We start from the raw sequence: 15,916 nt of genomic DNA, 5'->3' as shown, positions 1-15,916 counted from the left end.
GCTTTGCTTGTGGGCGGCAGCTTTTGCTTTACCTGTTAAACTGGCTCTATCTCAACCCAGGAGTTTTCTCACTTTTATCCTTTCGATTCTCTCCCCCCTCCCTCTGGGCAGGGGAAGTGAGTGAGCAGCTGCATGGTGCTGAGCTTCTGGCTGGGGTTAAACCATGACAACTGGGGACACACTTCCTAAATAAAAGGATTTTGTCTCCAGACAAAGGTATATGCAACCTGTTGCACTGCTGGTAAATCTGACAGAAAACCAAAATTACTGATGAAGAAATACTTATTCCAAAACATAATCCATTATGAGCAAAAGCTTTTAGCTTTGATTAGTGTTATTTTAAAATTACCTAGAATTGGTTTCCTGCCCAAAGAGTACACACTGCTTGCTCTCTCTTCTGGATATACTTGGTGCCAAATCTGGTGCTTACTCCTTTCATAGGAAAGCTTGTCAGAAATGTAAGTCAAATTGCTAGAAAAATATCTGCAGTTAGAATTCAACTTCAAAGACTCAGTTCAGAGTCTTCTGGTAAAAAATACAAAGGAAAGTCAAGAAAAAAAAGTATGAAAATGAGAAGTAAACGTCTCAAGTTTTATACTGACTGCCAGTCTTAGTCAAAGATTAACATAGAGCAGATCTTTAAACTGCAGTTTCAATTTTACAATTAAAGAGTTTCAGTAGTTACAGTACAAATCAGAAATAGAAGACTAAGTAGAATTTTTAAAAAGTATCCTACTTCCTACGTGTAAGAACTTCTGAACACTAAACTACGGCAGACAAAAAATAAATTCACCACACTCAGAAAAGAAACACGGGTATTAAGAGATCAAATAGGATTGTATTGCAAATTAATATAAAATGTAGCAGAAACAATAACAACATATAATAATTTTAGATTAGGGATTACTATTGCCAGGCATTTTAAGAAATGCTTTTATTTACATTTCCACAGATATTACAACCCAAATTTACACTAGAAATTCATATAAAGCAGGAGAAAATACTAAATGTTACATAAATCCAGCAAAAGATCAAACACACATTCTGAAATCAAAACAACAAAATTTCTCATTCAACACATCTATGTTAAATCAAAATCTGCTTTTAATAACTAAAACTGTAATTCTCTCAAAAGATAATTTGATAAGATACCTGCCTGTTACTTATGAACCATAAAATAAATAAATGAATTTATAAAAGAAGAGTCAAAGGTAACTAAGATTCATACCTGTAAGGAAAGGTTGTTATTTCTTATCTGCTTACTCAAGGGCTCCAATTCCTTAGATTGCATGAGTCATTCCGAATAGCACCATTATTTCACTTCTTTATAATGTTTTGAAGAATGCCATTTAGCATATTATGCAATTTTTCATTTTCCTTTTTATGAATGAGGGAAATATCAATGAAATTCCACATGATACAGAGCAACTTATACACTACGGAAGTTCTGCTTATTTACAGAAAACAGTAAAAAAAGTATCCAAACTTCAAGTAACATAGGCAGTTGGTATAAATTATACAGAATAATTAGATTGAAAGATAGTGCTAGTGACTTGTGTTTAGACTGGAGATAAGAGAGTTACTCCTTGACAATCCCAAATTCAACAGAATTGAATTGAGGTTTATACAGAGGAAAGCATGATCTGGATTTGTAGTCCTATGCAGTTCTTGGATTGTTTGGTGAAGAGTAAACAATTCAAACATCTTCTTATTGCTTCTGCAAAAGATTTTACATAAAACGTCAATTGAAAATCGAGCTGTTTCATCTAAACACTGAAGATTCTTTTTTTTTTTTTAGCAAGAAAATGATGCATTATATTGGGAGTTTCACATAATTCTTCTAGGTTGCATATACCTACCTCCAAGCAGAAGGTTATCAATGCATGGTGAGAAAAATCTTGGCAAAAGTCACCAAAACCTATCATTTCACTTGAGTAAGTAGTATTTACATGTACTATGATGAAAGCTTAAGGAAATGCTGTAACAGGGTTTCACTAATGCAAAATAAGATTCCAGAAACAATAGAATTTTTTAAATAATTAAGATTTCTGAGCAAATTTTACTTTTAGCATATTGCCAATGTAATTTATAATTTATATTAGATCATTTTACAGGATTTTTTTTTTATAGAGTTCAATTTTGTTGCAAAGTCAAATGAAAACCTGTTTTGTCAACAACTTTAATGTAAAAAGCTCACTTTAGATACCTACCTTTATAAATGAAACAATCCCATGAAGTAATGCACCAATGGAGCTCAGCAGCACATTACTACTGATATGATGATCTTTGTTACAATAAACTAATAACCAGTAAGCAATGGGAACATATTTTATAAAGATTAACATTCCCAAAAGGGCTTAAATGGCTCAAGACTTGAAATTTTGGTTTTGAAGGAAATGAAAACTGATGAAAATTGAATGCAAGTCACAGATGAGGCTAAAGTTTCAAAGACGACTACTACCAAGTACATGAGTAAAACTGAAGGTCAAGGGGAAAGAAAAGAAGGGTTCTTTTCTAAGCATTCTTGTCATCTGCACGCATAAGGAATATTTCCTCTTTAGCCTAGTGTGGTTTTGGGGTTTTTTTTAGCTTGTACTCTGTAAATTGAACTCGATTTATAAGCAAATTGAGAGCCTTGCCTTACACACCTGTGACACAAACAGTTTAAATTTAACCGCTAACAGAGAAAAAGTCCAGCATTATCTATGGTAGAGCAAATAAACAGCAAAACAGAGATGTAGTTTTGAAAAAGGAGAAAGATAAAGGTCCCCAAGTTTGCTGATCTAATAATAATAATGGTAGTAAAGGATTACTTTATTCTGGAGAGTTTTTGCAGTATAACACAGAGCTTTTCCAAAATCTGAACATCTAGCTTAGAACTTCGAAGCAATACGGAGCAAGTCCGGAAGAAGGATTCGTTACTGCAGGCTTCCAGGAAAGGCTGCAAGGAACCTGTAAAAGAAAATAATTTAAAAACTGTATCGCAGAGCTCTATGCAAGGAAAAGTAAGACAACTATAAATACCTTCAGAGGGCTTTAAACGCCTCATGTTGCACAAATATTAGAACAATGAAATAATTCAGTTTATGCTGGGCATGTGATGCAAAACTCAGGTAAAACTAGAAACTGAAAAAATGCAAGTTCCTAAGAGATCTGACATTACCGACCCTTGTATTAAAAGAAGGCCTATTCCCTTGAGAACAAAGGAAAACAGGAAACAGAAATATTTTAATGTTTACATAATGTTAAAAATATTAATGTGTTATACTTAAGAAACTGCAATATGAAAATTACAGCATAAACCAATAAACACAGACATTAAAAAATTCTTTGCACATATGCTGAACACTGTAATTTATAAATAGGATGTCAAGATGCTTTTATCAGTTCAAAGAGGACTGGATGTATCTTTTGGTTAAAATTTTCCCTTTCCTTGTTCAAGGACATACAACTTATTACTTACAACACGTAGCCTTGGAGTTAATTCAAGGTTTTATTTCAGAAGGCTTATTGATACAAGATCAGAAGAAATGCTACAGAAACCTGTTTGGAATAGGGCTTAAAAAAAAAAAATCAACTAGGCAATTAAAATCAGCCTGAGAGCCTAACCAACTCATTTTCTCAGAGCTGGGCATTTAAACTGAACATTTGGCAAAGACCCAGTAATTCCTTTACTGTTAGGAAGAAGATCTTTCAAAACCTTTATTTTTTTGCTTCAGTAACTGGCACCCAGCAACTTCCTTGAGATTGACATCTTCAACCTGCAGCCCACGGGCACGGACCGCACCAGATACACCAGCTACGAGCACCAGATGCAACATGCGACAATCCAACAGCACACACCATCTCCCCTGCCCTACGACTGTTACAACAGACGGAGCCCAAAGTCACGGACACAGTAAAGGAACTCAGTGGACATTTTAAAGAAATTTCACGGGGTGGTCCACAGATTGAGGGAAAGCTATCTGTGTATTGTACAAAACTGGAACACAGTGTACAAACTGGAACACAGGAAATTCCATCTCAATATGAGGAAAAGCTTCTTTACTCTGAGGATGACAGAGACTGGAACAGGCTGCCCAGAGAGGTTGTGGAGTCTCCTTCTCTGGAGATACTCAAAACCCACCTGGGTGCGATCCTGTGCAACCTGCTCTGTGTGAACCTGCTCTAGCAAGGGAGTTGGACTTGATGATCCCCAGAGGTCCCTTCCAACCCCTACCCTTCTGTGATTCTGTGGTTTTTAAATGAGGTTGCATTGAGTAGCGTGAGACCTGAGTGGGACGTGAATGGTATGGAATAAAGGGTGGAGAATGTGCTGGCTTTGGCTGGGATTGAGTTGTCTTCATAGTAGCTAGTATGAGGCTATGGTTTGGATTTGTGCTGAACCCAGTATTAATAACACAGGGATGTTTTGGTTCCTGCTGAGCAGTGCTCACAGAGAGTCAAGGGCTCTTCTGCTTCTCACACCACCCCAGCAGCGAGTGGGCTGGGGGTGCACAAGGAGTTGGGAGGGGACACAGCTGGGACAGGTGACCCCAACTGGCCAAAGGGATATTCCATACCATATGATCTCATGCTCCGTTTATAACTGGGGAAACTAGTCGGGATGCAGGATTGTGGCTCGGGAACTAGCTGAGCATTGGTTTCAAGTAGTGAGAAGTTGTGCTGTGCAACACTTGTTTTGTATATTCTTTTATCATTATTATTATCTTCCTCTTCTGTGCTATTTAACTGTCTTTATCTCAACCCACGAGTTTTACTTTTGTGGGGTTTTTTTTTTCCCTTTTTGATTCTCTCCCCTCCCCCTTGGGTGAGGGGCAGTGAGCGAACAGCTGTATGGTTGGTTTAGCTGCCAGTTGGGTTGAACAATGACAACAATGGCATGTCATTTGGCTACACCAACAAATGACCCAGTGCCACCCTCATGATGCTAACTAAGTACGTCTTATCACACATTATACTATAAAGTGAAGTCAACAGGCCTTTGCTGGTTTACACCATCAGATGAAGAGACCGAGAAACAGCAAATACCTTTAGCCCAGATCAGAGAAGCTATGGCTACATGTAATCTTTACTCTCTTTTCAGTGCAGGTGTTTTCAGCAGAATTGACTTAAAAGGCTGGATTCAACAAGCAGAATCCACAAAGTATGTAATGGAATGTGTGTGGACGGAAACTATACAGATGCAGGATAATATACTTTGGTAGCAAGGGGTCAACCTTGCAGCAATAAAAAGCAAGATGACAACTGATAAACTATGAAGTTTGGAAAAGGCAGGCAGATGTTTTGTGGCTTGCACAGTTGAAGTGTCCTCTATTCTTTACCCAAAGCAACACAAACCAGAAATTACTTGAAGATACATACATTATCAAGGCAAAAATGGTTATAAATTAATTTATTTTTCTGTTTACTTCTACTTCCATGTTTCTTGCATTCTTTCCACCATGTTCAATCCACCTATGGTTTTATGCATGCTCTCCTCTCACTTTTAGTACTATTTCCAGTTATGATTTGCTGTCTCAAAATTGTAACAGTAATAAATATAAACTCAGAATGAAAGTAAAATAGAAATGTAAGCAGTAATCAGTAAAAAAATACTGAAAAAATAAGTACAGATATATTTTTATTCTCTGTCAGTAAAGATACTATTTCTCATTTTATTTTAGCTTATGTCTTCAATTAAGAACAGAATGCTATGACTGATGTGATGTATTAAGTATCATTGACAGCTTCTAAAACAAGAAAAACATAATGGATACTGGAATAGTGAACTATGACTGTGTTTCTATAAACCTGCAGATACCACAATACATTAAAAGCAAATGAATTAAAGATTGGTGCTTATAGGAGAATTCCTAAAAGGAACAAAGAAAAGGGTACAGCCTCCTTAAGATGAAAAATAAGCTTGGTGCTGAAGAGATACATTATATACATGTGCATAAATACATATTTATATAAAACAGATAGATATAAAGAAACCATTTCCAGATATGTTTGAATTGACCTGAAAATGCCTCTTTATCAAAAATCACAAGGGACCAGTAGAATGATGATTTCACAAAAAAGAAAAAGATGAGAAGAATATATTCTCTAAGGGAAATTTAACTTGGGAATGGGAGATTATTCTAATGTACAAGTCAATAGGTAAGAAAACTGAACAAATCTGTCAGGAATCCAACAAGAGAAGTCACTATTGACTGCATTCAGCAGTCATGTACATTGGCACGTACAAACACAGTTCCCAGGATAAAGTTACTCAGGGCATACCACTTTTAATATATCATTTAATATTTCTCTACTTTCACTGCAGAAGGTATTATTTTTCAGAAATTGTGACATCAGAAACTCAGGGCTATCAGTCAATGACAGCAAACAGAAAATCCTTAGATGGGTTCACAGTATGTGCTAAATTTAGTGATACAAGACTGACGTACACTCAAGATTCAGCGCTCTTTATTGAGCCACTGCTCTCTATGACGGAACTCTGAAGTCATTAAGTACATATAGCAGTGTCTTAAACCTGGAAATATAATTAACCAGGAATTCACTTCTAGTATGATGGCATCATGTCCTAGTGAGTCTAACTTGTTAAAATCCATGAGAAGAGGAAAGAAAACTACAAACAGAAACAGCAAATAAGCAAAGCCCAATGAACACAATCCTACCATCTTAAGAGTACTTCATATCAAAGCATTTCTATCACTTAAGTGTTTGAAGTAAAAATTTCTATACATAGAGCAACAAGAGATAACGTTCTCTAAAGCAAGAAAAATCTAGGACTACAAATTATGTTATCATAACTTTATAGAAATTCTATAGAACTACAACTTTACAGAAATTCTACAATTTGCTAGAGTTCTTACAAATGACTGCCTATTCCCAAGAGAAATGGTCCTATCAATCTGCACTGCACCACTGATGAAGTCTGTTTTAACAATAAAAACTTGAACCAGTATCTCTTACTTACCAAAGCTGTTTATCATAAAGGTAAGAAGAGAAAGTGTAAATCAATGTGTGAGAACACTGACATTCAAGAAGTAAATTGAGAATAAAGGTTTTTCTTCTTACTATTGCCTGTTAAAACAACAAATGGCTTTAGAAACATCTCATTTAACATGACTTCTGACTCAGCTGAACTCTGATTCATGAGAGATCTGAAGGTAACAAGACTGCTGGGATGAAGAGGGCGGTCCCATAATTTATTCCTATAAATATCCTTAAATAGCCATAAAATGCTTTACATTCCTTTTCTGCAGAGGTAAATAAATACCATATTCAGCTGACCTGGACATGTCTTTGCTGCCTTGCTCTTATTGGTTTCTTAAAAATATTTCATTTTAAAAAAATAATATAGATATATACATACACACACATATACATGCTGTAAGAATGTTTTGACTGTGAAGTTTACAAACCAATGTAAAAGTTATGCATTACTTTTAAGACAGAAGGATTTTTACTATAAAACAGAAAAGCCAAAGTGGAAATAATTTCTAAAAGTTCGCAAAGTTCAATTATGTGAAAGCAAACTGATCAAGGCACAAGTTTAAATGGTCTTTCTGTACACTTCAGATAAGCTTTTGCAGAACATATTCTAAGTAATCAGAAAATGTACAAAACAAGCATATAATTTAAGTGCATGTCTAGCTGATGAACTAGAAAAATAAACGCTTCACATTTTTAAATATTTTGGTGGTTTAGATCTGCATAGATTTTGGTTTTATTACCTATTTTAGAAAAAATAAATTTGAATCCATCCTGATAGAACTTTAGCACAATTTAAAATAATCTGCAAAAGCCTCCACTGGTATCCTTAAAAAATTGCAGCATGTTGTAGTTGCATTAGCTTAACTTGATTGGTAGACTGCAATGAACAATGAGCAATTTATCACTGTTGACAGAATTCATCTGAAATTTACCCTCAAAGTAATCAGTCACAGCATAAAATCTCACCAGCTACAGTTATCCGGAAGATTCTGTTTTATACCTAAAGCTATGCCACCTCAGAAAATGAAAACTGTCAGGAATGTCAACTTTAAGTTCATGTTTTAACAAATTAACGATTACAGTTTTGCCTCATTTCTAAATGCATGAGGATCTGCCAGGAGAATGGAGAACACATGACAGCAATACAAATGAGTGATGCAGCACTGTCTACTAGTGTGGAAAATTTAACTAACACAAAAGTTAACTATGCATCACAGCAGAAACACTTAAAAGGAAACAGTACTATCACTTACACGTTGCTAATAACCAGCTGTCTGTAATACAGTCACCTGTAAGATTTGAACCATTTGCTGAACTTAACTTTTTCTCCTGTTATCAAAAGCCAGGGCTGTTAAGTGCCAGTGGTTAAAAGCATAGTGGAGATAGGGCGAGATTCCAGTCAGCATAAGGCCCCTCAAGTCTAGATGCCTACATGTGTGACCCTGAGTTAAGAGAGCCCAAGTGGCAGTTTCAGCTGGTCATGCAATATGTGTTGTCCTCAGTATGATTTGAATTGCTCTTCAGTTTCCTAGGATGCACAAGACATTCATACAGACGTGAGACAGGACGTATGGGACACCAATGTCATTCTCAAATGGCAACTGGAGGTTGCACCCACAAAAAAAATTGTAATAGAAACGGTTAAAATACTTAGTAAGGAATACTTAGGTCAAAAGAGATGCTTGGAATGAAAAGAAGCCAACAAGGAAAACAAAAAAGATCAGAAAAGAAAGCTATGCCTTGGAGGTCAGAAACTATCCTTATAATAAAAATGATAGTACGAAAAGTCAAGTTAAGTCAGACCTCGTTAAGAAAAAACCCAAAAGTTCTCCCAGCCGTTAAAGTAAAAATAAAACAAAAAAAGAGGTAGTGAGGTCATCTGTGGTTAGCACAAGAAAGATGGGATAGAAGATAATGGTATTTTAGTCTTTTGGGTGCACACTTTGGCTAATATGCTGGGTTTCAGGAGAGAACTCTGTCTTGATAAAAGGGACAAAAAAAAGTCCTCCAAACTTGTAATTACAAGAGAGCCCTTTAGTCAGGGACACCAGAACACACTTCAGGATTCTGAAAGAAATGTTACCTCAATGTTATGACAAGAAGACTTAAACAATTGTTGCTAACAATTCAGGAAGTGGCACTTTGTGAAGAGAGAACAGCCAACGCACTATATATTATGTCGGATTTGGACAAGAAAAAGGCAATCTGAACATGTGCCCTTCAGTAAGACTCTAAATATATTTTCAGGAACTAAAGACGACAAAAAATGAAATAAAGCATGCTATGGGTTTATCTATAAGTATGTGTACAGGAACTGTAGGTATGTTGTATCAGAGTAGTCAGATACTTTTGTTTGGTAAACAAATAGCAGTTATAACTCAGCTGGACTTCAATATCACTTGATAAAGAAACACATGTGATATTATACTGGAGAAGATGGGGATTAGCAGAAGGAATGGCAGGTGGATAGTGTAAATGAATTGGCTAAAAGAAAAGCAAAACATTTTGCCTTGAGAAGTGAACTTTAGTTTTAAATACTGATTTTTGCAATTGTGCTTATTTAGTGTATGTATTAACGACTGTGACATGAAAACAGGAGCAGTCTAATGAAATTCCATGGTAGAACTGCCCATTTAGAAGGCAAAAAGTATAAAATACATGAAAAACAGAATCTTACTTGCTAGAATAGCAGAAGCATAAAGACAATACACTAAGAAACAACAAACATTTTTCCTGGAAAACCACTCCTTAGAAACAAGCATACCTATAGGCTGGGTGGAGAATGGATTGAGAGCAGCCCCGAGGAGGATGAGTTGGGAGTGCTGATTGATGAAAAGCTCAACATGAGCCAACAATGTGTGCTTGCAGCCCAGAAAGCCAACTGTGTCCTGGGCTGCATCAAAAGAGGTGTGACCAGCAGGTCGAGGGAGGTGATCCTGCCCCTCTGCTCTTGTGAGACCCCACCTGGAGTACTGCGTCCAGCTCTGGGGGGCCCAGTACAGGAGAGACATGGAGCTGTTGGAGAGAGTCCAGAGGAGGGCCACAAAGCTGATCAGAGGGCTGGAGCACCTCTCCTATGAGGACAGGCTGAGAGAGTTGGGGTTGTTCAGCCTGGAGAAGAGAAGGCTCTGGGGAGATCTAATTGCGGCTTACCAGTACCTGAAGGGGCCTACAGGAAAGCTGGAGAGGGACCTTTTATCAGGGAGTGTAGTGACAGGACAAGGGGTAACGGGTTTAAACTAAAAGAGGGTAGATTTAGATTAAATATAAGGAAAAAATCCTTCACTGGTGAGAGTGGTGAGGCACTGGAACAGGTTGCCCAGAGAAGCTGTAGCAGCCCCATCCCTGGAAGTGTTCAAGGCCAGGTTGGATGGGGCTTTGGGCAACGTGGTCTAGTGGAGGGTGTCCCTGCCCATGGCAGGGGGGTTGGAACCAGATGATCTTTGAGGTCCCTTCCAACCCAAACCATTCTATGATTCTATGAAACATCAGAGGATGAAAACCTTTGGTGTGCTACTTGAACTCAGTATATCTATGCACAACCAACATGGTGTAACCATTAAAGACTGATTCTTAGAAAGCCTGAGAGAGAGAGGGAAAAAACAGTTTACAAATAACCTAGATAGCATTATAAATTGAATCTGTGCACTATCATGGGTTACTTAGATCATTGGGCTTTTTCTGAGCAACCCGAATCACTGAAGGAATCACAACTCTCTCTTACAGAGGACACCTAAAGGAGCTTTGCTCCAACACTTCGTCAGAGCTTGCCTGTCTTGTTTTCCCTGCTCCCAAATCTCCACTCCTGTAATAACCAGCTCAGAACTAAGCACAGTATTTCAAACACAATGACAAACTCAATCAAGGAAGCGTTTACATAAACAAACCTAACCTGCCATGACCTGTAATTCTGTAACGTCAGATTGCAAGTAAGCAGGTAAATACAGACTGAACTCTGACAATGCATAGATGTTACTCAAACTGCACAAATTGTACTATCTACTTCCAAAAAAAGCCTTTCTTTATGAAATTATTTGAATTATGATACTGCTCTAAACTCATCTTGAACGTTACAGAGAAACGTTGGCTAGTAAGTGCAGTAGTTCTACTAGTCAAATACCCCAAAAAATGTAATAAACATATTTTTTCTAATTAAATCATACTTCAATTGTTTTAAATTGAACCATTTTATGGAAAGCTATAAAACTGTAAACTGTTTGTAAAAAAAAATAGAAGTTTAGTAAGTAAGAGCAAACAAGATCCTACTTGAATAAATTTTACTGTTCTAAAGATTTCATAAATTAAATTGACTTGAAAAGGGATGTATATATCCAAATACTGATACAAACAGCTCCTTTTTACATCAAATACTTTTTAAAAGTTACCATTCTCACCTACCTTCAAAATGGTATGCTGCTTACTAAGTACAGTATTATCCTGAATGAACAGTGAAACTTTACTTACAAAGTGGCTACTTCACTCTACATAAGTTTATATTTAATGGTCCCTTTTATTTCTTACTTTGGAGTGGATGAGATATGGGTCCAAAATTCAGAACGGCTAAGCATTACTCAACTGTTACTAGAACAAGAAGAAAAGAATGACAAGAACATATTTTCTCATTAGAGAGAAGGCTACTATTACTTCAGTAGAAATCAAATGACATTATTCCATTTATTGCATTCATTTTTAAAACCTGTAAACATGTATTTCATCAAAACCAAAGTATTCAAACTAAGCTTGCAATTAATTCTCAAAAATGTGTGCAAACTTTTGATGTACTCGCCTGCTTTCAGCAAGTATACAGGTTGGTCCTAGCATTATCATAGGCTGCAATTAACAGGTATTTCTCTGTGGTTAATACATTAAACTAAAACATCTATTAATCCAACATAATAATTCACTGTTTTCAGAAGAATGAATAAAAAAATTACAAAGGTAAGACAGGATAACAGAGGAAGGATTTCCTTTTAAATGGTTTGTATTTCAATGTTTATCCCATGTAAGCTTTGAATCATTCCTGTTTCTATAGCTTCAAACACAGTTCCTCAGGATAATTTCACATCTGCCTTTCACACAGGTGAGGGAGAATCCTGCCATAGTATGGTATTCACAGACTTGACACTTTTACCCTTTCAGTAGTGCAGAATAAGCTCATTTGAGAAGTTTCAATCCTGCAAACAGTTACCAGTAAAGATAATATGCTGAAAAATACAGCTAAATTTTAATCTGTTTAAGCATACAGGCATTTTTTTACTCCATACTTTCACTGTTTGTAGTCTTTAAAGTCTCAAAATGCTAAGACTCAAGAAAAAAATAAAGGAATCCTTGACAGATTCTGACTATCAACTTTTTAGAAGTACCTGTAGAACAGTGTGACTTGTGGAACACGTAGCATTAGTTATGGAAGCATTCCAACTTGAGGAAAGAGAGGGAGTGGGCATATAGGCAGTCCGCATAAAAAGACTGTAAGAAATTGTGATTATTTACTTGTAAACTGAATATTTTTATCACCACTGGCTTTAGGTCCTTATAAGACGAGTAAATCTGGACACAGACTTGGTTATCCATGACCATATTATTTTCTTACCAAAAAAATTAGAAGGTTCAGAGAACGCATAAATACAGCTCGTTTTTGCAGTTACTAAAAATCGTGATGTTAATATGGTTAAGAAATCATACTGAAGCCCTACCAGAATGTGTCTTAACTTAAAAGTAAGCATGAGAGTCATTTAGAGATTTTTTTCAATATGCACTCATCTCAACCTGTGAACAAGCACATGCTAATGCAAAACATCCTCTCTGTATATCAGAAGTAAGCTTGAAGACAAAGTAAACGTAAGCTGTATTTAAAGCAAAGGCCAATGCTTTCTAACGAGCAAGTAAGTTTTGATAACCTTGAATGAATGTAAGATTGGGAAAGGGGAACCTACTAACCCACATGACTGAAGTCAGCTGTCACTTCAGGAGGAAATTGACATATGCTGTCTTTGTGTAAAAATGGAAAGGGTGAAACTGAGACAGGCAGCTCTCTGCTAATAGCAGATCTCAAATCAAGCATGAATCAGACTACAGTTCAACAATGGTATTTTTGATAGGTGACTATAAACTCACTACATCCTTTGGAACCCTTTTAACTGATTCACCGGTAAAAAAATACAGTAAGCTGCACAAGAAGTGAGAAGACAGGAACGACAGTATTCAACAAGACTGTATATGACAAGTACTCAACTACAGGATGATTTAATACCAATGATGTGATGTTCTCTAACACCCACAGAACAAATTTTCTTGCTGAGGTCATGCTACTTTTTACTAGATTATTTCCAGAAAATGTTTCATGTCTGGCATCCAGGAATTGTCTTGAACAGTGTGTTGCAACTACTGTCCTAGAAACAAGATCGCCTGAGAAAAGAAATTAGTAGTTATATGGAGACAATTTTGGGGTATGAAGATGCCATGGAAGCCACCATAGTATGGTATAGCATAGCATATTATAACAATGATTAAAAGTAACTATTACTTCAATTACTAAACATTAATTTTAATAGTAATTTAAATGGGAAATGGTAAGAAATTTGTTAAGCAATAAATACATTATAAGACATTTGATTAAACTGAAACATATCAGTATTTAGCAGTTAATACATTTTGTTCCCAAAATTTCAAAGGCAGTCAGAGCAGTGCATTTGCGGAAATCTATCACCAAGCACATTCAAGACACTAAATCTGCTTTCTATGACAATACTATCAGAGAAGGTTTTGTTCCTACTTCTATCTTCAGACAGGTTCATAGCTTAAAGATGGGACTGAAAGCCACGCATCATGGCTTGGTAGCCTACTTTCCTTAACCAAAGTAAGTAAACCTTCAAAAGCTTTGGTACTGAAATCTTTCTTCCCTGTCAAATCAGCAGGAATATATCTCTTCCCCTTTTACTCAATGGGAAGCAAGAAAGATGTCTTTCTAGACCACTTATTAGTTTCAAAGACCAAAAGAAGGATCAAGTTGAATGTAATGGCACTCATCTGAAGCCCCAGATTCAAGCAAAACACCACCAACATTAAAAAAAAGACTGCAGGACTTGCTCCCTTGATTCAGCTTTTATCAGCCAGTCTTCGCAGCAAAGGAAAGATGGGCATCCTCCAGAAAACAAACGTGGATTGAAATCCTGGTAATGGGTATGAAGAGTCAAATAAGAGATTGAAAAGGATAAACCTGAACTGGCACTCTTCCCGTCTGACCATGAAACAAAATCAGCACTGATGAGATAGCTGCAGTGAAAATACAGCTAAAACACTGCTTCGGTGCTGTGTTCATATCAGCTATTGGAAAGTACATTTAAAATAGAAGACTGAACAGGTTGAAATGTACTGATTTATGCATAATTATGAACATTTTTAGACAAAAATATTAGCATAATGTAGTAAAAGGAGTAAAATATCTGTGTTGAGTTGATTTTCTACTGTCAGGTTCATAACAAGCTGTTAACTTTCCCAACCATGGAATTTAGAAGCAACCTATTACTTCCACTGAAAATAGCAGACTAAATCAACTAGACTTCAACTTAGGCCACTAAGCTCACCTGAAGGAAAAGAATGCAAACGATATGAAATAAACCAGAAATTATTTAAAATTATATTGTTTACCTGAACAATTACTTGCACCTTAATTTCAGCTACTTATCAAGTTTCTAGTGTAGGTTAAATGAAGCAAGTATTTGCTAGAAAGCAAATAGCTAGGTAAAAACTCACTCAGTTGCAAAGTTTCTTTCCTCAAATGTAGTAACAGTAAAAGTAGTGAACAGAATCCACAGAAGTACTAGAAGATGGAAAAAAAAAATGGAAGGGGAAAGGGGACAAGGAAAAGGGGAAAGAAAAAGACTATTATAGCATGAAAGTAAGCTGAAACTGAAGTTCTGTTGACACAAAGCAAACTCTGAAATTACTGCATAACATCTCTAGCAGGTCAACCTCAACTTTCTCCCCCCCGACATTTAAAAAGTCAGCCTTTGTTCCAATTATGAATGGTTTTGTATATTACAAGAACAGTAATCAGTGTAAGATTTTACCCTCCTTCTTAGGCTTTAACATTTTTGTAAAAGAGGTGAAGCAAACACAATTGGCATATATATATATATATTTTTTTTTTTTTCCTGTATCTGTGACATACTGTTACAGTTCCAAAACCATGAATGATTGGGACAAAATGGTGAGATTAGTTTTGGCTGGCACCATACTTCAGAATTATACAACAGCATGAAAACTCACTGATGTCTGGGACATGCCTGTGCAGCTGGAATACTATCAAAGTTCTGATACCCAAACCATAATGTAGTCTGGTGACATATATGCAATTTGAGGTCCCAATTCGATAAATACACATAACTTGGACCCTTCCAAGAAATAATGTGACTGAATTGTATACTACAACGCGGGCTCTGGAGCTTTGCATGCTATGATGATGCATCTAAGTTTCAAGAAACCTATACAAATAAGCTTCCCAAGGGTATGTAAAGTCTTAATCGTTTCTTCACAGAATTCCTGTGGTGTTAAGACTGCCATGTTTCTAAGGTCTAGCTGGACAGGTACACTAGTGTTACCCAGTCTTGTACAGAACACATGTCAACTCAGACAAACTTTTCATGAAGCTGTGGACCTCAGGCATATTTTTATTTCTAGTTTTAAATAAGCTTGTAGCTGGTTTAACAAAGATCTACTATGTTGGCATCATGCCTGTGGAATATGGAAAGCTTTCACTAAGCTGGAATCAAAAAGTAAACCCTGATCCTAGCAGTGATCAAAAATGTTCCAACCTGGAATCTGAAGTAATACTAAGAGACAAACCAAAAAAAGCACCTTGAAGGCTGATAGCCCATCTTGTGGCTTTAATGACAAAATGATGACAAATGGTTTTACCACTAAGAATATG

The 15,916-nt window shown here is 36.4% G+C and overlaps 1 protein-coding gene across 3 annotated transcripts in view; it reads right to left on the bottom strand.

The window, feature by feature from the left end:
* Positions 1–916: 916 nt before the first annotated feature.
* The window catches only part of CCDC138 (coiled-coil domain containing 138), a 38,973-nt gene continuing 23,973 nt past the window's right edge, over positions 917–15,916 (bottom strand). For all 3 annotated transcript variants that reach the window (XM_075739270.1, XM_075739253.1, XM_075739261.1), the window contains 2 exons: positions 2,814–2,952; positions 917–1,717 (listed from right to left, as the gene is read on the bottom strand). In XM_075739270.1, the coding sequence (XP_075595385.1) occupies positions 1,546–1,717; positions 2,814–2,952 (311 nt within the window). In that variant the 3' untranslated portion in view covers positions 917–1,545. The remainder of the gene's footprint in view (positions 1,718–2,813; positions 2,953–15,916) is intronic.

This window comes from Balearica regulorum, chromosome 1 (genome assembly GCF_011004875.1).
Source record: "Balearica regulorum gibbericeps isolate bBalReg1 chromosome 1, bBalReg1.pri, whole genome shotgun sequence".
Classification (NCBI taxonomy): domain Eukaryota; kingdom Metazoa; phylum Chordata; class Aves; order Gruiformes; family Gruidae; genus Balearica; species Balearica regulorum.
The sequence above is the reverse complement of the archived record's forward strand: the minus strand, read 5'-3'. Positions and strand labels throughout refer to the sequence as shown.